The sequence below is a fragment of the Pholcus phalangioides genome, unplaced genomic scaffold (genome assembly GCF_987345545.1).
Source record: "Pholcus phalangioides strain wild (caught in Gottingen) unplaced genomic scaffold, Ppha-v1.0 ptg000007l_1, whole genome shotgun sequence".
NCBI lineage: Eukaryota > Metazoa > Arthropoda > Arachnida > Araneae > Pholcidae > Pholcus > Pholcus phalangioides.
Window position 1 is genome coordinate 58,958,414 of NW_028301600.1, and position 26,122 is coordinate 58,984,535.

The 26,122-nt window shown below is 34.9% G+C and overlaps 1 protein-coding gene across 2 annotated transcripts in view; it reads right to left on the reverse strand.

Moving 5' to 3' along the window:
- The window catches only part of LOC149085556 (protein Fe65 homolog), an 85,673-nt gene that overhangs the window by 28,963 nt on the left and 30,588 nt on the right, over positions 1–26,122 (reverse strand). For both annotated transcript variants that reach the window (XM_089233625.1, XM_089233626.1), the window contains 7 exons: positions 24,257–24,503; positions 22,204–22,440; positions 21,530–21,753; positions 21,039–21,157; positions 18,292–18,410; positions 8,292–8,337; positions 3,488–3,643 (listed from right to left, as the gene is read on the reverse strand). In XM_089233625.1, the coding sequence (XP_089089751.1) occupies positions 3,488–3,643; positions 8,292–8,337; positions 18,292–18,410; positions 21,039–21,157; positions 21,530–21,753; positions 22,204–22,440; positions 24,257–24,503 (1,148 nt within the window). The remainder of the gene's footprint in view (positions 1–3,487; positions 3,644–8,291; positions 8,338–18,291; positions 18,411–21,038; positions 21,158–21,529; positions 21,754–22,203; positions 22,441–24,256; positions 24,504–26,122) is intronic.

Genomic DNA, 26,122 nt, shown 5'->3' on the forward strand with positions numbered 1-26,122 from the left:
AATAATGATATTGAACTATCTATTCAATAATAAAAATTTTCACACTCTATAAACTGAATCTTCCATAGTCCTTTTTTGGTTTCCATATATACATGAAACAGTATATCAAGAAATTTTATTGTCTAAAAAATTATTGTAATCGTCTTTACAAAGATGTCATTCTCCTGAGTGGATGCTGTTATTTTTTTTACATGTATATACCTGTCGATACTCTGCACTGTAGAGCAATATCTCAAAATGTCACTATACAAGTTAAAGCGAATCTATACTGTAAAAATACTATGTATATACTATACCTATCCATACTGTAAAATCCAAGGAAACATTTTCATCTTTCTGTGGCTTAGAGGGGAGCATTGCTCTTGGGTTATTTATGAACATAAAACGTATTTATAATTAATGAAAGAAAGGAAAATAATTAAAGACTAAGATATTAAGAGTTCTAAAACTGACTAAAAATTGATTGCAGTTACTCTGTCCACTGTCTCAATAATAGTCATAATAACCGCATTGTTGTAATAAACCCCACACCAAGCTAAGATGATATTATGATGCAAAAGTGGTTGTGGTATGGATTTATCTAAAAAACATATTTTCATAAAAATGACACATACAATTTGATGGAGATGATTTTTGCATAACAAAAAAAATTTAAAATCACATGGGTCCAGGACTGCAGCACTGTCAACTCCCACCATCACCACCACCGTGAGAGACATGATATCAACTGATGGACCGCAGGACAACTTTTGGGACAGACACAGGTCAGCTATCTATCTACAATCATGAGCAAAACATGATGTGAAGTATGTGGAGAAGAAACCTCTATTTATTCCCAGCTTTTCTTATAAATATGTTGCATACATCTAAAATAAAGCATTATTTCTAACACCATACAGCCAAAGCAAAGGTAATCAGTTGTAATAATTGTAAATACGAATATATACACTCATGTCCATAAATTGAGGATAATGCCAGCTCCAGCAAATAAAGGTTCAGAAACAAAACAAACGGTGCTTATTCATAAAGTCCATTTATTAAACAAAAGATAAAGAACAAAAACAATGGTGTATGTATGATACCATTCATAAAAACTAAGATTTTTGCTCCCTGGAGCAATTGTAAAAAATATCTCCTTTACAAAAACTTACTATTACATGGTTGGTATGATGGTTAATACATTGTATGTCTCCCATCCGATGAAATACAGTCCGTACAACGCCTAGGCATGCTGAGTATCGAATTATCGATCTGATCTTGGGGAAGATCACTCCACTCAGCAAGCAATGCTCTCCGAAGTTCCGGTACCCATGTAGGAGGTGGTTGACGGGCTGCAACTCGTCGGCCAAGCATGTCCCACTCATGCTCTATTGGATTCAAGTCAGGTGAGAATGCTGGCCATTCCATACGGGTTATATCCTCAGATTCAAGGCATTCGTTTACGATGTTTGCTCGGTGAGGACGGGCGTTGTCATCCATAAACACAAATTCTGCGCCCATGACACCCCTAAACAAACGTACATGTTGTTCCAGAATGATGTCCCGATAAATTTGGGCTTTCATGGTTCCGGTTTGAACATGCAGATCTGTTCTGGAACCCAGTATAATTCCACCCCAAACGAGCAATGCTGCACCACCGTAACGGTGTCGTTCAATGATGTTGTCTTGGTGGTAACGGGTACCTGGCGTTCTCCATATGAAAGTCCGACGTGAATCAGACAGCAAGCTAAACCTGGACTCGTCGGAAATCATCACACAAGCCCACTGTGACGATGTCCACATTGCATGTTCTCTACTCCAGGCTAATCGCTGCCGACAGTGAGTTGCCGTGAGCAGAACACATCTGACAGGCCTGCGAGCATATAGACCAATATCTCCCAAATGTCTGTACACGGTTTGCCTTGAAACTGTAGTACCCGTGGCTGCAGATAGCTGACGAGACAGGTCGGATGCTGTGCTCTGTCTGCTTCTTTTGGCAGTTACTGCCAAATACCGGTCTTCATTCGCCATTGTAACTCGGGGGCGACCTGTACTGTAACGTCTACTGACATTTCCGTTATCTTGGAATCGTTGCCAAAGCCCAGAGATGACACTTTGGGCAATTCCAAGTTCCTCGGATACTTCCATCTGAGTACGCCCACATTCCAGGCGGCCAATAATTCTACCACGTAAAAAATCATCCACATGCGTCCTCTGTGTCATAACTATTCGCTTATGGCACTGAGTGCCTTACAGAACTCTTGTGAACAATTTCACTTCCTTGCCACCATTCCTTATACACCCCCCTCTTACACTCTCGTCATTGTGACGTACTATCGGCATCATCTGGTGGCTTCCTGAAATTTGCATATCATTCTTGCAAATGTGTGTGATTTTTTTACTTTAGATTTCGATTTCCGTGTGATTCTGAATTATCGTTAATTTATGGGCATGAGTGTAATTGTCTACTTTTTAATTAGAACTCTTACAACCTTGATGGGAGTTTGACAGCATGGTGCTAGAATAGCAGAGATGAAAAGTTTTTGTCACTTCTATGCCTAGCAAAACCAAGTTCTGTCAGATGTCTATCTTCAGGTACTTACACCTATTTTCATTTAAATAGAGCTGAAGTGAGGGTGGGGTGAGCTTTCTGATAAGAAATAATACTAATAATAATTTTTTTTAAAGCAATTCATTTGAAGTTCTCAATTCTTAAAATATTCAAGTTATTTTGAAAATGGACTCTGAAATCCACCAATAAACATAAAAAAATGTCAAAATAGGTATTTACAGCATGAAAAATTTGAAAGGGCATATTTCAAAAGTTAAAAAATTGGCAAAAAAAGACATTTATGGAATTTTTTCTGAACTTTTGGGCTCTAGTTATAATACTATTTCTTCCAAACCAATTCAAAAAAGTTCTATAGTCAGAGCAAAAAAAGGACAAAGCTACCTGTCCTACAAATAAAGTAAAAAATAATTGCTACTCGTATAATGCCTGTTTACCAAGGGAGTTATGATGAAGGTATGAGATTATATCAACTTCAACTTCATATGTTATAGAAATTTAATTAGCAAAAAATGTTTTTCTAAAATTGACTCTATATTTCACATGATTTACTTTAAGGTCACTGAAAGTTATGACTTTCTTGAAAATAAAAGGAATTATGGTGTAGAATAGAGAAGTCTCAAATGAAAGCAAACCTTTATGTAGAAGAGATTGGGATTGAATAAAATGATTTCATAAATGGGATGACTTGATAATGAGTGATCCTACTTTGCTAATTATGCTAGCAGGGACCCTTAAAAACTGACATTATGAGCAAGGTGATACCAAAAATTACAGATATTGTACCAAAGTCTGACTCTATGTATATATATGAACATGCATAAATAAATCTCTTACATATCTTAGTAATCATGAATTTATAAAAAATTCAGATACAGGCACAATAGAATTGAAGTAAAACATTTCAATTTTCAATGCAATGTAAAAGAAAGGACTTACATCACCCCATCTGCCAACTACATCAAGGATATCGTTTCTACCCATTGACAAATCTACTATACATTTGTTCACTGCTTTGCTGCTCTTTTCAGGAGTTAGGTCATCTTCTGCTATTTCTACCCATCCTAATGATCTTACTGCAAAGCGAACTGGTCTCTATATTTGAAAAAAAAATGCTTTAACAGAAATGTTAGATGAATAACACAGAACAGAATTAAACATGTAAGTTTAAAACACAGACAGAGTACATTCAGAAACACTTGAAAAACAACTTGCAGAAAATTTTTGCTTACAGTAACATATTAGAAGATCAAGGTTCCATGTAATTTAAGACATAGGTATTTTTCATCAAATTTCTTTTTCAATAACATCTTTTTTTATATTTTTTCTTAAAGAAAGCAACTTGTTTATTTCTTTCCATGCATGTGAAATCATGAAATCATGTGAGTAGTTTCAGTTTGAAAATCATTTGGCAGCCTCAGTTCCAAAATAAATCAGGTCATTCAATCAGGAACAAAACTGATAAGACTATTTACAAAAGTTAAAAAAAAAAACACTTTGAGAAATCATTTTCAAAAAACAAAAATAATTTTCTTTATTTTTTTTTTATCTCAAAGTTCATAAGAATGGTTCATGGCCTTCATGAATGAAGTATTTTTGCCATATGAATTCATTTTTTAAAGTATGAGTGTTCTTTGCTTTACTTAATGAATTGGTTCCACAAAATAAATACGTAAAATGAGTTTATAATTTGACATCGGTAAGATAAGAATATTGAGAAATTTTTCTGAAGGACAAAGAAATAAACTCAACTCTTAAATGAGCAAAAAACTATATAAAAAAAGAATGAATAAATTTAATATTTAAATTTATAGATAAATCTCACGCTTATATGAATGAATTTAATTGATAATTAAATTGACTGTCCTCAATGGAATGATGGACTGGTGAGAATGTGGATCTTTGCTCTCCTGTAGAGCATAGGATGATAGGTTGATTGCTTTTGATGAAACTGTCAAGATCCGCTTGATCGAAGCAAATACTGGTAGCAAAGCAAGAGAATTCTGAATATCCCTCACAAAAATTATGATTCCAGTCTCTTTAGGATAATTTTTTTCTATTTAAATTCTGATGCCATTGTCAATGTGCTACCACAAGATGTTCATTAGTGAGCTCTGGCATGTATGATTTGAGCATTTGATTTATACTTGTCTAATCTACATCCTCTTTTAGCCACAACATATTTTTTTCAATTTAACTACATCATATCTTTAATTTTAATCCTGAAAATCAGCTTGCAAATTAAACTCCAAGGTGAATTTTGCAGTTGCACTTTCTTAATTTAGTTTTTCAAAATCGTGCTATAGCAAAATTGTATAAAGCAAGGGATACCTTTCTTTAAGAATAATTTTTTTTTTTTGCTTGTTATGCTGATTTGAACCTTTGGAAAGAACAGTCAATTGTCTCCTCCAGCAGTCAAACCTCAGTACTCTTGCATACTGGGCAAGTGCGCTTACCTGTATACCAGAGACATCATGTAATGGATCAAGATTGAATCCTTGTCCATTACTTTAGCTTTGATAATAACATGTTTAAACCCCAGGGACCACTCAGCTACCAGAAACCACCCGGAAGTCTCTATGGCATACCATCACGAGCCAGAAATCCGCTTAGTCTTACGGCCATAGGGTGAGGTCTTGCAGTCGTTATTTCTCATGTAGTGGAGGAATAAATTTCTCAACCTTGGTCCTGTCCTCGTCAGACAACCGTGAGACTAAGCGGATACTAGCCCAACATAATAGCTATATATGTTGTATATCATATATGCTACATAGAAATTTATTTCTCATGTAGCATATATTTTATTTTTTTTGTCTGAAGGGTTCTCCCGGGAAAGATATTGCATAGTCTCATTGAATTGCTATTTTATAATAACTGTTACTTACTTGCTTTTGGTGGTTGGTTGCAGACATCTACCAGAGTAGTTGTGTTGTTTATATTTCTTTATTCAATATGTATTATCTTGAATAGCGTGATCGAGGAGCCTGGCCAGTTCACAGATTACGTTTTTGTGTTGCCATCCCGAAATTTTGTTTCATTTCCTAAAAAGCTGTTTCTGTATGTAAATTATGTAATTGTGATGTCAGTTTTTATCGGGTGTTTCTGGTGGACGATTGGTCCTAGAAAAAGACTGCTTCAAAAGCGTATAAATGCTCTTCTCTTGTTCTTGCTAAGCACAACTACTAGTTACTCTACCGCTTAGGTAGTTTTATCGTTCTCAGCTTAGGTCATTAAGCTAACTTCTAAAAAGTGTTGTGAACTAAATATAAATAACAAATGCTATTGTTCCCGGCTGATCTGGTTGAAATGCTTTTAGCTAAGTTTTAATTTTTCTAAAGAAAAATCTAAGTTTTGCAGTTCAGCTCTGACAGTCGACTGCTGCTTCTGACAGGTTTCTGAATGGTGAAACCCTGAGAGCTGATGGTGACACGAAGTTCTGCTTCACCTTCCGACATCTGTGTGGTTTGATCATCATGCTAGTCATAGATCATTTGGAGATCTTCTAGTGGATGCCGACTGCCAATGATCTGAACTCTGGGACTCTGTTCCTTCATCTTGATTGGACTTGTGTCGTGTTTGCAACCTGAACTTAGAGTTTCTGGGTTCTCAAGAAGAGATTGGAATCTCATCTGATAATGGACTATCACGGATGAGATAACATCAGTTTGACTGAACTAAATCTTTGAATGAAGATCTCAATGAAAAATTTGTCTTAAGTTGAAAATAACTAAGATTTAAAATTGTAAATGTAATTTCTTAAAATACTTAATGAAATAAAGTAATTGAAGTGAATAGAAACTTGTTTGTATTTCCCACTTGTTGTCTGCATTAACTAAGGATATTTTGAACTGGGCATGTAATCCCAAGAAAGGTTAAAATCACTTTTTTTCCATATAACGCACATTACTAGCTATATGCTGAGTGAAAGCATTGCAACTTCCCTTAACTACAGTAATTACACACCAGGTGGTGACAGTATATGGAAGGGAAAGTTGTGTCTTTGGTGTATAGGTTAGCACACTTGTTCGGTATGCAAGAGAACCAGTGTTCAATTCCTGGAGGAGACAACTGTCTCTCCTTTTCAAAGGTTTAAATCTACATAACAACGAAGAGAAATCTATTCTTAAGTATATTTCTGGCCAAAAAAACATCATTATTTCCTGATAGCTTATCTTTATTGGTTTACAGCATGAAAAATGTGTCGAGAAAAATTGTGAATATGTTACAAAATGATGTAGATATTTTGTCAGCATGTGTTTTTAATAAACAAATTTTTGTTTCTTTCTAATTTTCATTATTTACAATATGATCTGCCTTTACTTTAAAAATTTGTTCTATAAAAATATAGTGACATAACAACTTTATATGGTGATACCTCACCATATATGATTCGTTCTGGAATCACATTCATTAGCCAAAATCTTTGTTAGCAAGCACAATTTCCCACAGGTTTCTATGGAAAATCATTTAATTTGTACTAGGTACTGCCCACACAATTCAAAGGTAAGTTTTTAAAAACACCAAGGAGAATTATAAAAAAGACAAAAACTGACCAAAGGCTAAAATGAACAGCTTCAAAATTGGATAAATGAGAATTTATAGAAATTTTAGAGACTCAAGATCTTTTTATTTTACACTATGTACACAACCAATGCCAGCTTTAGTATAATAAGCTGGTATTGACGCAACCCAGCCAAATTTGTAGGTGTCCTCATTCATTTGTGATTTTGGTCTCGGCTCATTTACGTGTCTGATAAATGCAGATGGAAAAGATAAGCTCCTAGAATGTCCAGACCAAAGCTTTGAAGCTTTGGTTCAGACTGTTCAGTTTGATACTCAAAGTCTTGCACTGAAAGAATGGGGGTTCTGAAAACACAGGCTCTCTTTTTTTTAATGCATTTTCTATCAGCTGAATCTTCCATTTTCATGAAATGTTTCAAAAACTTTCAGAAAGAGAAGTAGAGGTACATTTAGAAAAAGATTCCAAGGTGGATATGAGTTAATCAGGCTTGAGTGACAGTATTTCTGATGGTGATTGGTGCTAAAACAGCTCACGAAGTGGCTGTTTTATGTTATTGCATGCACCCATAGCAATGAAAATTTTCGTTATTCGAATCCGCATTCATTAGCCAAGGCAGAAAAATCACAAAAATAATCATCATTAGACAAAAAATTTGTTAGTTGAGGTATTACCATATAAACACTGTATATAGCACAAGTGAAAAACCTACATTTAATATATAATTGGTGTGTGTGCAAAATGTCATCGTGTGTATTCAAAAAAACCAATTTTCGAGAGCCGAAAAAAAAAAAAAAAAACAGCAATAGCTAAACTGATTTCAATACACAAGACAGTTAGTAATAGCATCATAGCTGACATTCTATTGGTCAGAAACATGTGACATTTTTACAGAACATGGAAACACATGTGAAAAAATTTTCAATGGCACAAAAAAAATTTTGACATGTGCCAGTTTGCAGGCATAGTAATTTAAATACAACTGAGAACAAATCATCATCCTCAACTATTTTTAATCCAATGCTGTGCGGTTTCTAGGTCTTAGTTTGCTATAAGTGTTTGTAATATTATTGCTGGATATTTATGATATAAAAATTTAAAAAAAAGCAACAAAAAATAAACAAAATAATAACAAAAAAATTGCATAAAACTATGAAATATTGAAAAAAATAAACAAAATCTCCAAGTTTGTTTACTGTAAAATCAAAGTGATTCAAAACATACTTTATCAACAGTTATACTGCAAGATCCTTCTGGGAAGCTCTTTCTTCTGAAAATTTAAAAAAAGACACAATTTTATACCATAAAAAATTGATTCATTAGGGAAGTGTCTTTTTTTACCTATAATATTGTCAACACTAGAAATAGGAAGGGTACTGGAGAACAGAACCATGTATGTCCAATGAAAACATACAATAAGGATAACTATAATTTCAGTTTATAAACACTAGCAGGAAAAAGAATGTTGCTTTGATCAACATAAATTAGTTTTTTAGCATTTTGATTTTTTTTTCATTTCCCATCTAAAATATTTTTCCAGATTGATACACTTTCAACTCAGATTTTGCTGACAACCTTCAAAGTTCCACTCCAAGGTTTTTTTTCACCATTACACAGAATGAATAGTGAAATCTTTATACACCTATATTTTACTTTTGAACTTTTGCACAAATTTAAAGTAGCTGTATAAACCCATAAAAATATCTATGCATTACAAGATAGAACTGCTTGCAGTACTTCCTAGAAGAGCTTATCTACCAGGCTGAATATAGTTTTGGATTGTCAAGATCCATGTCACCAACTGATTTGTCATCAAGTAGTGACATATTTTTTAGTGTAGGGTTTTTAGTGCTCTCTGAATGGCTTTTTTCTAAAGTATTCAGTTTTCAAATGTACTTTTTTGGATTTATTTTCAGATGTGATTTTTGGTTAAGTACCTGTGAAAATTTTGAACGTGTTAGCTGTTGCTTTTCGCACTTCTTCTTCAGAGGTAGTGGACTCCCTTCGTAATCAAGCAGAGCAACAGCAGCCAAAACTATTACATGGTTGGTTAGATGAAGTTTGAGTTGATATGTCAGCTATAGGTTCGGTCTGAGTTGTTATGGATACTTTGATGACATTGTTAGTCTTATTAGCTAATGATGGAGTTGTATATATAGGCCATATTAGCCTATGATCTACCAACTATTGTAGCTTGGTTAGAGATTATATGATGGCGTGCTTCGATGTATGTGATGTTATTGAGGACCTTGATCTTCTAGATCTCTTTTTCTCTGTTCCATTTTGGACATTTTCTGTCAAATGCAGGGTGATCACCACCGCAACTGATGTTCAAGTGCAGTTGTTGGAAATGTGGTCCTTCTCACCGCACTTTGCATGGGTGGACTGACTCTGGCATGCCATTCGTGAGTGACTGCATTTCTATCAGTTGAAGCATCAAGCAGGGTTAGGTATGTATGACCAGATTTTTTACGTTATAATAGCCAATCTTGATATCTTTCGGCAATGTTGGTGATGAAAATGTCACGTTTATATTATGTGATGGAGATGGATTGCCATCTTTTTTTGCAGCTCATGATATGCTTGGCAGACGTTATGCCCTGAGACGTCAGCTCTAGTGTTAGTTCTTCATCCATATTAATTAAGATAGGATCTGAAATGACACCATGAGTAATTCAACGTGGGATGAATTTTCACGGTTATGGGAATGTCTCTGAGAGATGTAAGCTTTTGAATGAGTTCGGCTTATTTGGATGTGTTAGTTTCGAAGGAAGGTCGTTAGTTTTGAGAATTGAGAAAGTGTGTTAGTTTTGAGAATTGAGAAAGTGTGTTAGTTTTGAGAATTGAGAAAGTGTGTTAGTTTTGAGAATTGAGAAAGTGTGTTAGTTTTGAGAAGGTCCCCTGAACGAAGAGTCTTCATTAATTTTAAAGTACCAACTGCTCGCCCCAAATGGTGATAATTTTGTTAGCTGTTTATTGGTGTCAGAAACTATGTAGAAAGAAAAATGAGATAGTAGGTGAACTAGAAGAAGTAGTTGCAGCGACAACTGTTTCACTAAAGGCTGTTCTTTGATGTTTTGGTGCATTTTGATTTTTTCCTATTTTTATGGGTATTGTTCCACTCCTACCAACCATGACCACCATGGGGCCCTACAAGGGGATGCGCACACATAACTAATGAAGGTTAGTAGCAACGCCAGGTTAGATAAGAGCTATACACCACCGAAGCAGGTGAGCAGACACATTCAAGATCCAAGAGCGAAGTGAAGCTGCACCAAGAAACCCCACGAAGTCTGGCAGGCCCAGCCCCTCTACCTGCCCAGTAGTGAAACCCTTTCAGCCACAGGATACACCTGGGCGACCAGTCGACTGACCCAGAAGGGGGTTATTCCAGGCCTCTCATTTCGGCTGAATCCTAGGCCAAAGTTAGCGCATAAGACTAACCAGGATCCCGTAGCTGGTCAATTTGTCGCACTCAACTCGTCGTGCCTCAATTTGTCGCGGTACAAATTCGTCGCGGTACAAGTTTGTCGCAGTATCAATTCGTCATGGTACAACTTTGTCGCAGCTCCAATTCGTTGCGATACAAATTTGTCGCAGTGTCGATTCGTTGCAATACAAATTTGTCGCAGTTTCAATTCGTCGCGATACAAATTCGTCGCAGCTCCAATTCGTAGCTGCACAAGTTTGCCACCGTGTCAATTCGTCGTGATGTCAATTTATATATTACAGCTCAGAATCAATTTGTCGAACCGTCGATTCTTCACTGTACATGTTCCACGCAAGCTTGTATGTAGGTTTTTGTGTTACACGTGAAAAAAAAAACATGAACAAAAGTGTACACGCAGTTAACTGAAAATAATTTTTGTCAATGCAGAAAGGCCATCAAAATTAAAATTACAATATCAATTACATTTAAAAATTTAACTGCATATAAAAGTTTAATTATATTTGAAAATTCGGTTATAAAAATTTGAAATGTTAAATAATTGATTTTTGCTGTGATAAAATTTCAATATCATGTGGAAAAATTTCAGTTTGTATGATATTCCCCAAATTACAGTGAGCCTATCTTCAACGGTAAATTTCTATCTGCCTCATTGCAGTATCTCCATAAGAACCTGAAATATTTAATTAATTAATAATTCAATTAAATTAATATTTAATTTTCACCATATAAGCCGCACTTCCCGCTTTTGTTGGGATTTCTATTTCTCACAGCAAAGGGAGTTGGGCGCAGATCAAGAATGGAAATGTACATTGCTTATGAATGACGATTCGATGAAGTTTTCATAATGCCCACAGGATGAGCACCGACAAAGGCAATGTAATCACCAATAAGAAAGATGACTATGGGTCAGTCACAACATAGATACAATATAACCATTAATCTTATGTTTATAATCAGTCGAATATCTTTGGCTGGCTTGTTTGAATATTTTCACATAGTTTTCATTAGCGTCTAAGCTTTTGGAACAAGGTTGGTGTGCTTGGTCTACATATTTCTGTTGGCATAAACATGGAATATTGCAAAACCGAACGTGGAAATGATATGTTGGTTTGCGTGTGTGTTTAAAAGTTTTTTCCCCCCATAATTCATGTTTCGAAATTAGAAAAACTTTTAATGCAATTCAAAATGAATTAGACTATTATTAATTTTCTTTATTTGAGTTTTTTGTTGTATCTTAAAGAAAGATACAGGTTATACGGATGACAAAAAATAATGTAGTACTTTTTAAAATTAAATTGTTTGAATTCAATTTAAATTGCAATAAATTGAAATCTTCTCCTACGTATCATTAAAAAAAAAGAAAAAAGTTATGGTAGTTCAAAATACCATCACGTATTATTCTATAAATCATCATCGGGTTTTTACTGCGATATTCACGCATATAAATGTAAATAAAATGATACTCAAAGCACTGAAAATAAATAAAGGTTTAGATATTGTGGAGTGTTTATATGTACGATACGAATTGTTTTTAAAATTAAAATTATCCTAATAAATGTAGGCTGTAATCAGAGGCGGATTTATAGTTTTCCCACCTGTGGGCTATTCAAACCTTGCCTTCCTTCTTCCTTTCTAATTCATGTTCTTGATCACCAATTACATAATTTTGGTCATGCCCTTTCACTTGAACTTGTCATCTTGGGATAAAGCCTGCATACCCCCTCCCCACCTAGGAAATATACCTCTGAATATAATAATCTTACATTGTCTGTTAATGTTAATTTACGTGTATTGTAAGAAGAAATTTTTACTAATCGTTGACTGGAGCCGTAGACCAAGCACACCAACCTTGTACCAAAAGCTTAGACGCTAATGAAAACTATGTGAAAATATTCAAACAAGCCAGCCAAAGATATTCGACTGATTATAAACATAAGATTAATGGTTATATTGTATCTATGTTGTGACTGACCCATAGTCATCTTTCTTATTGGTGATTACATTGCCTTTGTCGGTGCTCATCCTGTGGGCATTATGAAAACTTCATCGAATCGTCATTCATAAGCAATGTACATTTCCATCCTTGATCTGCGCCCAACTCCCTTCGCTGTGAGAAATAGAAATCCCAACAAAAGCGGGAAGTGCGGCTTATACGGTGAAAATTAAATATTAATTTAATTGAATTATTAATTAATTAAATATTTCAGGTTCTTATGGAGATACTGTAATGGGGCAGATAGAAATTTACCGTTGAAGATAGGCTCACTGTAATTTGGGGAATATCATACAAACCGAAATTTTTCCACATGATATTGAAATTTTATCACAGCAAAACTCAATTATTTAACATTTCAAATTTTTATAACCGAATTTTCAAATATAATTAAACTTTTATATGCAGTTAAATTTTTAAATGTAATTGATATTGTAATTTTAATTTCAAGTGTCATGTACATGAAGTTACATACAATGATCTAATTAAAAGTCTGATTTCATTCTTTTCACTCGAGAGTTGTTACTTTAGAGTTGAAAAAAAATCAAAAATCGATTGCCATTTGCAGTGGTGTCAGAGACAGAGATGCTGTTGGTGCCCAGGGTACTTTATGGAATGGAATGGGTATGAGCACCCAGAGAGAGAGAAATGATTCAGAAATCAAAATTTCCTACTTCAAGATCAAGAAAAGAACCCACAAGTTCCAAACACTTCCGGCATCCTTGGCCAGTCAAAGGTGCCGACATGAAGGAAACATTGAGGAGGTGGGGGGGGGGGGGCTGAAAACCGCCATTCATTCCGTTTATAAGGGACTCAAACCTGTACTCAGGGACTCAAATCCTGACAAAAAGTGGGAAATGCGGCTTATACGGTGGAAATTAACATTTAAAAATTTATTTGATCTCAATTTTTTATTTGGGTGAGCTCTTCAACATCCCTCACTGCGAGAAATGGAAATCCTGACAGAAATGCGGCTTATATGGTAAAAATTAAATTTTAAAAATTTAATGACTTCAATGAATACTTTCCTTTATTTGTTAAAAATTATTCCAGTTCCATTTTTTACGCCTAAAGCAACTACCCTATTTATAAGATCACAACAAACATATGAATTTTAAAGCAATTCAAATTTGTCGCGATAAAATGAGCCTGCGACAAATTTATACCACGACGAGTTTGTAGCACGATGAATTGACGCTGCGACAAATTGACTGTGACGAATTGTCCCGCGACAAGTTGACCTAGACCCTCAGGATTCCCATCTCCTGCCTTACGGGTCTCCACGCATGGCAAACATGTGGGTAGACAGCGTTCCAGTGTAACTGTAATGTATCAATGGGCCCCCGGCGTAAAAGTCAGAAATCGTCATCACATAAAAACATAAGTGTTTACCTTTTGATGACTTTCGTCGGCAATTGGCAGCGGTGGTCGTATGACGACGATCAGGGCTGATCGTAATGTTGCCAGCCTGCGATCATATGTAAATGAAATGACCTTGAAGCTGATTGGCTTGTTTAGACATGTGCGGCCGGGGTTTTTCAATTTAAATACCGGCCGTACATTGTCACGTTCTCTCTTCTTTTGTAGTTCTCATTCAACTAAAACCCTCTAGTTGGGCGGTTGTCCGCTGTCTTAGAAACACTTCATTTGACCTTAGGCTGGGAAAATGATCCAACAGTTTGTTCATTATGTGATAGTTCAATTGTCTAAATCCGTTTCCCGGCAGGTCTGGAATCAAAAAAGTTGTTTTATTTTCATAGTTGAAAAAACCTTCACTAAGTGACGTCAGATGAAAAATAACAAAGGAGCTGGCCTCATCAAGGGTATGTGCAATAAATCTTGCTGATCCGGCCCTCAACCAAGAGGCCCCCCAGGTGCTGATCCGGCTGAGCTACACCGAAGAGACTTCCTACGTCGAGTGTCCGACTGGCAGATAATGGACGTATAAATTGACTGATTATTGACCGAACACAAACCGGTGAGATTATACAATTCTGTCAATATCAAATCGAAGGTTTTTATGTGTTGAAAAATCTAATATTTGATTTGTGTAACATTAGTCCAAACTTAATAAATAACATTTTCATGCGAAAGCTGAGTTGTGTTAATTTTCCACTTGTCGTTTGCTTCTACAAATTGCTGGATATTTCGAACCGGGCAAGCAACTCCCACAAGAGACATTGCATAACATATCCATGGGCTCCGGCGTAAAAGTCCGAAATCGTCATCGCATAAATACATAAATGTTTACCTTTTGTTATTTTTCATCTGCAGCGGTGGCCATGATGTTGCCGGCCTGCGATCATATGTAAATGAAATGACCTTGAAGCCGATTGGCTTGTTTAGACACGTGCGGCTGAGAGTTTTTCCTTTAAATACCAGCCGTACATTGTCGCGATCGCTCTCTCTTTTATAACCGCATTCTATCTCTAATAACTTCTTGTTTTGCTAGCTTAAAACGATCAACCGAGGTTGTTAAACTAAAAAATCATGTCATAACTTGAATAACTTTTGTTCTCTATTCCCAGATGTAAAAAAACAAATTACAAATAGCCTTTCACGAGTTTTACAGCACAGATCTGATAACTATCGGCCTGCTGTGGATGATGAAACCCAGAATGGATTATCGGTGAAGGTGTCGACCTAAGCCGATCTAGACGTCTAATTATCCTATGTTCTAAGATGGCAGCTTTACTAGTTTCCGAGGACTTTCATCTCTAATCTCTGAGAGATCTTCACTTGGTGTTGGTTACTGGTGATTTGCCATGAACTGCCTTGTTCTTCAATCAGATCTACTAACGTGGATAGATCTGCATCGTGTCTACCCTGGTCTACGACTGGAAAGGTGATGTCCAGCAGAACATGGACTTCCTATGGTGAGATCGAGATCGAACCATATCTACCGAAATGAAATTTTTGAACTGAAAAAAAAAACCTTAATTGTAAAATTGTCCTTAATGATAAATTGAGGGTTAACCTGTGAAAATGTAAATTTACAAATCCATTAAATATAATAAAGCATTTGAAGTGATACAAAACAAACTTGTTTATTTATTTCCTACTTGTTGTCTGCCTTAACTGAGGATATTTCGAACCGGGCATGTAACCTCTTCCATAAGGGATGTTACACCAGATAGGGCATACACTAGAAGCAATGCCCTGTCTGGGAGGACCCCTTCCCGCCTGAGCGGGGGCCCACAATAAGGGGTTATACACAAAAGATGAGTATATCAGGGGTGGGAAGTGACTAAGTCCATTTCGGAGCAGTTTTGGAGCAGCAAATTCTGGATTTGGAGCAATTTTGGAGCAGCAAATTCTGGATTTGGAGCAATTTTGGAGCAGCAAAATGTGGGATTCGGAGCAGATATTTATAAATTGGAGCAGTGAAATTAACAAGAATATTTTCGTTAACCCTCAACCCTTTTCAAAATAAAACTGCACTGTCTTTTGCTATGAAACATCTCTTCATCAGCTTGATTTTTGTTTTTGGTGTTTTAGTCTTTTGACACCTTGTTTGAAAGAGCGGCTGTCATAAAATGTTTTGCACCCGTCTATTTAGGATGATTTTTGCTTACTGAGGCACTATTTGCTGCTATATGCACTATTTGCTGCCTTGAACAGCAGCACTTCAAATGAGCTAAAAAAATGTTTATAAGTTTTTAATTTTTTTATACTTGGAAAGAAATTGTTGCAAAATGGGAGAAAATTTCGGAAGTATCAACTCGATGTTTGGCGATTCAGCACTCATTATCTGGCGAGATTGGCGATTTAACGCTCGTTATTCGGCAACATTGTCGATTTAGCGCTCGTTATTCGGCAACATTGGCGATTTAACACTCGTTATTCGGCAAAGTTTCTAAACTAACATTCGTAATTCGGCGGACATGCGCTTTTTACTACCGGAATGACAATTTTTTTCACGAAACATCGGGATTTAACACAATGACAATCGACTACAGTGATTTCTGCTGCTTCCAGTGACGACTTTTTTTTTAAACGGAAACACTCGAATTTGCACTTTAAAGCTGAAAGGCACTGCAAACCATCTTCAGTTCCACGATCACGCACAATATCGGGATTTCGCAATGGAAAGCCCGATCAGGGGCCGATAGTTTAAGTATAGTGGAATAAAACACGCTCTTTTCGTAAAGAAACGTTTCGTGGCTAGCAGGAACAATAAAACTTTTGGCGTCCTTTCCGAAATTCCGGGCATACTGAAGCGAAATTCGCTATTTGGCGCAGAAAAATGCGAAAATACGCTATTGGAGCAGGATGGCGCAAGATATTAGTTTTGGCGCAGTGCGGCGCAATTGGCGCAGAGTTCCCACCCCTGGTATATGAACAGGAAAAAACAAGGTGCAAGACAAGCATTGTAAGATGTGTGGAAGTAAACATGTAATCTGGGCTATTGAAAGTGAAGGATACGAGCACAAATATGTGAAAACAATGACTTGTGATATATTTGGCACAACCCAGGGAGCACCACGAGGAGGCCTATCACATTCCCCCCTTATAGGTATCAATAACATTGTCAATTTTTATATTATACCCTTCATATATATAATGAATGGCTAACTCTTTGTTGTGATCTAGTAAATAAGCACTGACAAAGGCAATATTGAAATCAGCATTCATGCTTTCCTTTCCCACTAACCATTCATGCAGAATGTCATTTGATACTGAATAGACAATGCTTCAACATTTATACTCTAAAAATGTCTCTCTACTGTAAAAACAGACCCAGAACATGAGAAATTACACACATTGTCATTTCTCACTTCCAATTTCTAAAAGAGATGGTGGCATCAAACACAGGGTTGTGAGTGGCACATTGATAAGATTCTCAACTACTGCCATAAAGGCAAGCTTCAGGTCAACAGGTTTGATCTCAGAGATTGGCAAAGAAGGAATCATTCCCTCTCAAACCTGAGGTGTTCATTGATAGATGGTACCTTCACAACATGTGATCATTAAATTCCCCTCCAAGCTAAAAAAATGATGGGAAGTCATCCTAACCACAATTGAAAAAAGTGGGTATAAACATTTTAATACAAGAAAGCACTTGACACATGGCATCAAATGACACAGACATACATGTATATCCAAGGATGTCACTCTGCTATCCATTTGAAGGTTTTTTAACAGCTGGCTAATGTGAAGAGAGATGAATTTAGGAAAGAAAATTCAACTGCCTTTGCGGGGAATAAAATCCACATCCGCTCACTTGCTGGGTGAGCACCACTATAGAGACTACAAAAGCAACACATCTTTATCTTTCTTTAGAGCTTGCGTGCACTGAACAGGACCATACATGGATGGTCAGACCTAACTCGAAGGTTTTTAACAGCTGGCTGAAAACCTTTGTATGGATAGTGGAGAGCAACATCATCCTTGGATAAGTCACCATTTGGTGGCAGTGTCAGCAATTGTGAGCTTTGGTCTGAGTTAAGTCTGACTGTCCATGTAAGGTCCCATTCAGTGCACATGAGCTCTGAGGAAAGATTGAGGTTTGTTGCCTTCGTAGTTTAGTGGAATAGGATACTCACCCTGCAAGTGAAAGGAGGTGGGTTTAATTCACTACAAAGACAGTTGAATTTTTTTCTTGCCTAAATTTATCTTCACATCAGTCAGCTGTTAAAAACCTTCGTATATATATGTATATGTTATGAAATTCCACAATTCTGGCATGTACAATCTTAAGCTCCTCTACGACTTCTTAAATTACTAATTGACTTATAAACCACATATATAAACTAATTAAAATATGAATGTATACTAACTTGAGCTCATTTTTTACAGCAGAGCTGGCAGACTTGCTGCAGGCTGGCTCTGACATTACAGAACGAGTACATGAACACATGTTTTTAGAATTCAGGGAGAAATCACTAATACTTGATATCTATATATGAGGAAAAGAAATAGATAAGAAAATTTTGAGCAGAGATTACATCATGTACAGTTGAAATCAGCAGTTCATTTGGCAACTAATGATCATTCATTTCCTGCACTTCTATACATTAGTTGATCCTAAAAATCATATCTTGTCTCTTTTGCTACATTTATGTGACAATTTCCAGCATTCAGAGTTATATATTACTACTAAACAGGGTCACCTTAATGGATGCGTCTACCTGGGCAAGTTCGAGGGCTTCGTGACAATGTGAGATTTGGTGCTATGATTTTGCAGAGTAGTTAGTTAAATTGGTAAACAGGTGCTTGTAACTAGGTAAGGAGATGGCCAAGAAGTAAGGAGATCAAGATTGCCTTGCTACTAAACTGCAAAAGCACCTTATATAAACATCCCTCTCAGGAGTCGTTTATGAATTTGTGCATGCCAAAAAACGTTGTATAGCACCAACTCTGCAAGCTATAAGCCAAAAGTACTGAATCATCATTTATACATTTAGTGTCTGGAAATAGTATAGCATTTGAAATAGCGGAAGTAATGTAATAACGTTTTTCAAAACAAGCACTGCATGAACGTATGCATCATAGTAAAAAAAAACACTGATGATATTTAAGATTCATATAATATATCTGCTTCTTTTTTTCTTGTTCTACTCTAAGACATTCAAAAAAAGGTATTAGAAAAATTATCAATATCAATTACAAACATCAAAAAAGAAGTTAAAGGACTCGTGTTTAAACGGGTCAGGTTGTAAAAATGTACACAGAAAAAATGGCATTCAACATAGATAAATGGTGATACAAACAGTGCATGATGCAGCATTTGAAAGCACGTGCTATAACAAAGGAAAACATTATGCCAAGGTGAAGATTAATTATACATTTTTGTGGCAAGATGGTCATATCTATGGACAGTCAATGTATGTAATATATTAGGGCTGCGAATCGATTAAAGTTTTTTTAACTGCAGACCTGCCAACCTTCAAAAGGTAAAAATCCTGAGATTTTCCTCACGAAAATCAGGCAATTTACTTAAGTCTGGCAAGCATACTTTGCATGTCATATATTTGTCATTTTATTGCCATAATAAGAACCTACACGCACAAACGTACATACTTTTGGAATCCAGAAATCTGGAGATTCTCCCGGGAGGGGGGTTGTGGACCTGATCAAAAAAATCTTTTTTTTTTTCTTTTAATCAATTGAGATCAAACGTCTCAATCCCAGGCAGGTCCTGGGTAGTTCCTGAGCAGAATATAATCATAGTGGATGCTATCTCAGTGATGAATAATCTTGGGTATATAAACTCTCAAAAGTAGTTGTATATTTTCTTTTTGAAGACATTTGATCAGAGAAAAAAACTTCAAAATATTCCGGTATTTTGATGAAACTTAGTATATAGGATAAATGGACCATGGGAAAAAGAAAGGTTCAAAAAAAGTTTGAATTATGACCATCAAGTGAAAAAGTGGCATTTCTTTTGCAGTTATTTGTTTTCCACAATCCAAATAAGGTATATATCAAGTTTCAATGAAATACATCCACCATAATGAGCGCTACATAAATCGGTGTAGCATCATTATGATTAAGCAGAGTAGTGCCACTTGAATTATACTGACAATGCTCTGACATATGTAGCGCCTGTAGTGGTGGATGTGTATTTCATTGAAACTTGGTATATACATTATTTAGACCATGGAAAAAGATAACTGTGATAAAAAGTGGTTTTTTTTCACCTGATGGTCAAAAATTGAACTATTTTTTCACTGAATCTTTCTTTTTCCCCCATGGTCCATATATCCTATATTAAAAAATTTCATCAAAATACCTCCATCAGAATGGGCATTACATACGTCTGAATAGTATCAGTTTATTTATAACCACCCTGTATATGCAAGTAAACATTTGATGATGTAAAAATCACTAAAGACTTTTGTTGATTGGAAAAATACATTTGGTGCTTACATTATTGGATCGAGTAATTGCCATATTTGGTGCAAACATTTTGACAGTGGCATACAAGATTCTGATGCACCAAGACATGAAAGATGAAATTTCATTGATAAAATTAAACATGCCCTAATAATAAAGTCTGATACAATGCTATGGGAACTGCCAAAATGGGTATCTCATGCTCGAACTGCCTGCATAATACTCTACTAACTCCTCCTCTTAGCTGCATACTCTCCACCCCTCCCCATTTCCCAGATCATCAAGACCTAGTTTCTGTCCAATTTTCTTACTGAGGAAATGAGGGAAAATGGAGTGAAATGCAAATTTATTTTTATTTTTCATAACTCTATCATGATTGAATTTATGAGCTCATAAATTGGTTTAAGAGATGGAAATCAGCAATGGGGAAATGTGTGGATAATTATGAAAGTAATTTATGAAGCCTGAACACATGCTTATGTGTTTTCTGTATATTTTTCAGATACTTTCTTTACCATTATCATTTAGCTATTAATAAGAATGTTACTTCACTGACCTAAATGCCACTGTATATTTTAAATTTTTTTATTAAAATTTTGAATCTTTAAGGGAACATTATTCAGATATTCAAATAATATATATGTATATACTGAAACTATGTTTTTTGTTTTTTAAAAAGCTAACTTACCATGTCTATACCTTTAGAAATCTGAGCTGGAAGTTTACAAGTGGTATTACAAGATGGTGGAGGTGGTTCTCGTTGAATAGTTCCACTACTGATATGCCAGTAATAAGGCCCACTCTCATCTGTATGAATAAAAAGTAATAAACATTCCAAACAAATGGTCAGTAGACTATACATGTATGCTGGAGGTAAAGGGTACCATGTCATAAAAGGGAAATTTTACAGGAGAGCAGTTCAAAGGGTTTTTTGTGTATCTTTCTATACATCTTACTCGTTTTATAAAGTGAATATCTGTTATATATTGAAATAGGACATAGTGTCCTATAGTTCTGTGCAGTGTAACAAACGTACACCAAATTACCAAATTAATAGTGTTATTCCAATATTGACAAAAACTGACATAATGCCCTTTACCTCCAGCATACAGATGTTTATAAAAATTTGTATAAATACTATTTTTGAATAGTGAGCTAAAAATGTATATCTATATTAACCTTCATGTTTCTCCCATCCAGAAGGCAATATTTCAGTCTCTAAAGGAATGCTTTTACTTATGTGGTTGGTAGAATGTTTTTTAGGAATATTGCATAATGAAGGCATCTGCTGGTCTTTCTGATAATTTTTTCTTTCCAATGAATTATGTGGCTCAGTTTCAACATATGTTTGTATGCCATTATTCTGCACAGCGCATATTCGTTCTGATTCTATGGTCATCTCTCTAAATAAAAAAAATACTTGTGAAATTTAGTTACAACACAAAAAAAACCCATTTGTAACACAACATAAAACACTATATTTGCTAGTGTATATGACATAGCCATAAAAGAAGTACTCCTTTCTTTTGTACACCCAATTGAACAATTAGTAATAGATAAATTCTGAAAAATTACATAATAGATACTCATTTTTCACAGGAAAAATGTGTCTTATACAAGAACAAGTTATGTATGTATTATTATTTTCTACACAATAGTTTCAAAAGTGATTGCTCAAAAATGATATTTTCAAAAGTTTAATTAACTTAAATAATAATAAATATCTAATTCCATAAATATCTCATTAATGATTAAAATTTTAAAAATAAATTATACGCATACTTTGAAGGCAAAAAAAGTTCATTTAAAAAAATATGAAGTTAATTTTATAGTAAAAAATATAGAACACATACATTTCTTTTGAATCTGCAGATGATGCATGACAATTCAATGAATTGTTGCTACAATTATATGATTGAATATTGGATGAATCCTTGACTTGCTTCACAGCTGGTTCCAAATTGATGTAGTAATCCAGAAAACCCACGTGCCCAAAATCCTTGTTATCATTAGAATCAACTGCATCAGGGCTATTGTCCACTTTGTGATATACTTTACCTTCAAAAGTAGTGGTCCGCAAGTTTTCTTTCCTGAAAAAACAATAGAAATTCCATGAATTCGCAATTTGAATGTTAATGAAATATGAGTTATGTGATAGTAATAAATACAATAACACAACTAAACAAAATTCTCAGCAGTCATTCATTATCACAAAACTAGCAATATATAAATCATATAACTGAATTACTATTTTTTTTTAATTAAACACAAAATATGATGTAAACTACTTATCTTTTTAAAAGATTCTATGAATCTTTGGAGAATTTCTTTTGGTACTTGGGGGTGGGGAACAAGGGGAAAAATCTTGTTTTGTATTATAGTAGATTCTCAAAAATCCGAACCCTGAAAGTTCAAGTTTCCAAATAATCCAAGGTACTGAAAATTTTCAAATTTCTTTTTGAGATCCTCTTTCTCTTGGTGTTTTTAATCTAAGAACCCAACTTCTTTATTTTTTTTTTCAGGAAGATTACGTGTTTATTATACAGTAATTTCAGTTTGAATAGGACTAGGCAGCCTATATAATGGGTAACTGGAGTAAAAAAATATTAGACTTCATTGAATGGACGTAGACCATTTTAACTTTTAGTGGGTTGCTGAGAAAGAGGAGCAAGTTTGACCATTTTCTTTGCAATGGTGGACAATGGCATTGTCCCCTATTGGCTTACACAAAATCATTGGAAAGGCAGTTGAAAGCTATCAGTGTCTTAGCATAATTCGTCATAAATCCCATCCCCAACTTCTCTCAATCACACTCATCTTTGCTCCCTTTTCATATTTTTCATTTTTTTTAAGCACATCGTACATCATCTATATCTTATTCAAGAACAAAAATACAGTAAGTATGCTAGTAATGCTTTTGATTGTGTTTTTGTTTTCAAATAAAAACATTTAAAGCATTTTTTATTGTTTTTTGGATAATTCAATTTTTTCAATAATCCAAAGTGGACTCTGTCCTATCCACCTCAAATTATCGAGACTCTCCTGTAATCATTATTATTAATAAGTGTTTTAGAGGCCAATTTAAAAAATTTTTTAAATATAAAGTTGAGCATCAATAGTTTGACACCCAAAGGATATAGAAAAATGTGGCAACTTAAACAGTTGTCAAGTTAGCAAGGTTTCCTTCGATCTCACTCTTGACAATTTTTAAAAATTGTTTATGCATGCGCATGTACCTATATATAAATGAACAATTCCATTCTATCACCATACAAATTCTCACAATTTTTCGATATGTATTTTTTAAAAGTTTCAGCAATAAGAATAATCGTGAATTATGCGGAAACCAGCATACTTTGATTGTCGAAATATCAAAAAACAATGAAACAAAAAATTGTTAAAATATACTAGAGAACAATGTTGTAAAATTTTTCAAACTGGCTGATGCACATGCAATTTCTAAAAGTTAGTTGTGATAACACAGAGTAAAAATTGTAGTCGACTTAAGCAAGGTTTAACCAGCATATGTCTAGTTAGAGAGGTTTTATCCTCATTAAATTTAGCACTGTGCCAACCATGGGAATAATAAGTATCTAGTTACTGGGCTAGTTAAGTTATCATGGTTCCACTATACATATCTTTTAAAACGTGACTTTATGTAAAAAAATTTTATAACACGTTAGGCATGTGTACCCTGGTTAGGTTAAATGATACATTGCTTCACAAACTAATAATTTTAAAGATATCAGAAGGTGTTGAAGAAAACCATTTCCTCGCTATAGGACATACTGAACGTATGACAGAAATATCAGAACAAAAAAAAAAAAAGAACATAAGCAGTTTTATTATTGGTTTTAATTTAGTTTGCTATAAATAAATCACAAAATATGAACAAAAAATACTTACAAATTGTTTTCATAATCAGCAGATAGTAATGGAGATGTTTCGTGGTCTGCTGTAACACCCATTGAAGCAGGATCCAATTTAGCATAGTTTCTGCGGCTTTTAATACTAGACTTGCGCTGCTGTGTGCTGCACACAGTATCAAATTCTTCATACAAGTCTTCGTAATCATCAAAAGTATCCAAATTGCTATTTACATCAGGAGGCTCTAATTGATAGTTTGGATTGGAGAAACTCAGCAATCCATTTTCTAACAAAAAGAAAAATATTGGCAAAAATTCAGCTACTTCGTCATAATAAAACATGAGTAATGATAAACATGAGGTATCATTATATTGACAAAGAACAACAATGGGGTTTTCCAGCTAAAACAGAACTGTTGTGTGTATTTTTAACTGTTTTCCACCTTCAGTTCTATAAAATCTTAATTACATTATTGTGTCATATTTATTTCCTATGCCTAGCAATTATGAACCAACCTGTATCTTTCTAACTTAATCAATCTAGAGTTGAAGTGAATGTAGATATTATTAGTAATAAAAACAATGAAAAATTTACATTGCCAGAGAAATTGAATAATAGTCGCATAATATCTTTCACTAACAAGGGCAGTGCATGATGGATAAGAAAACATTTAAACTGGTGATATAGAAAAGAGCTTTACATAATTCTTTATAATAATTGTGCATCACAGAGTTTGATTTTTGTTTGTAAATAAATTTTCATGTGATCAGCCGACTTTTTTTTACATTTTTTGATATTATTTCTATTAACTCCTTAACATACAGGGTCGAGATATCTTGTACCTTTGTAGATAGAAGATATACATTCTAGCTCTCTCCCCCTTTTTTTCAAGACTCTTCATTGATAACTCTGTAAATAGGATTTGTTGTTTTTCTTTTTTCCTTTGCCTCAGCGTTATTACTGTTTTTCTTTTCTCCCTCGCTAAGGTTTCAAAAGTAAAAAAACCAGTATTACATACATAGGAAAAGGGTGACTCAGAAGGGAGGAAAAGAATGAAAAACCTGTTCCTCTCAACTTTTTTCCCTTCATTTCCCATGTGTTAACAATATTACAATATACAATTTTTTTTTTATTTATCTCTGGTACTTCAATTATATATTGTCCAAATTTGTTTCCAAATGCCTGTACACAAAGGGGTTAAATGGGATCTCATTATCTGAGGTAACCCCTATCCCATTATCATCATATAGCACTCTACTGTAAATTTAAATTCAAATAGATATGCTACAATAATTTCGAAATTTAAACAGATCTTGACAGTTTTATAGCATGTATGGCAGACATTATGAGCAGGGGCAAAAAAAAAAAAAAAATTTGTATGTAAAACATAGAGTATTTCTCCCTTAGCTGAATGAATCTGTTGGGTTTATTTGTGTGGCCTATAGCATAGTGAAAGGTTTTGTTTAGCTATGGGGGTACCTTGTCTTTTGATTTTTTGAAAGCTTTTATAGTCACGACCTTTTAAGCTCTGCCGCACTCAGGTGTTTTTGAAGGAGAGAATTTAATAATAAAAAGAGTTGTGAGAGCCATGGGAGGAGATACAGCAGATATACAGCATCAAAGGTAGAATCGTCTGATTTAATGTACACGTGTATATATGAATTCCGCCTCGAAAAAGCGGAAGAATGACTTTAGGAGAACGCGAAGAGACCTTTTTGGTCTCATTTTCAAAAAGGTCTCTTCGCGTTCTCCTAAAGTCATTCTTCCGCTTTTTCGAGGCTTAGTTCGTCCTGGACTGGAGTATGCTGTAAGGTTTTGGAGACCATACCTACAGAGGGACATAGACTTGGTTGAAGGGGTGCAGAGAAGAGCTACGCGTGTCCTTATTGGCACACAGGGCTTGAG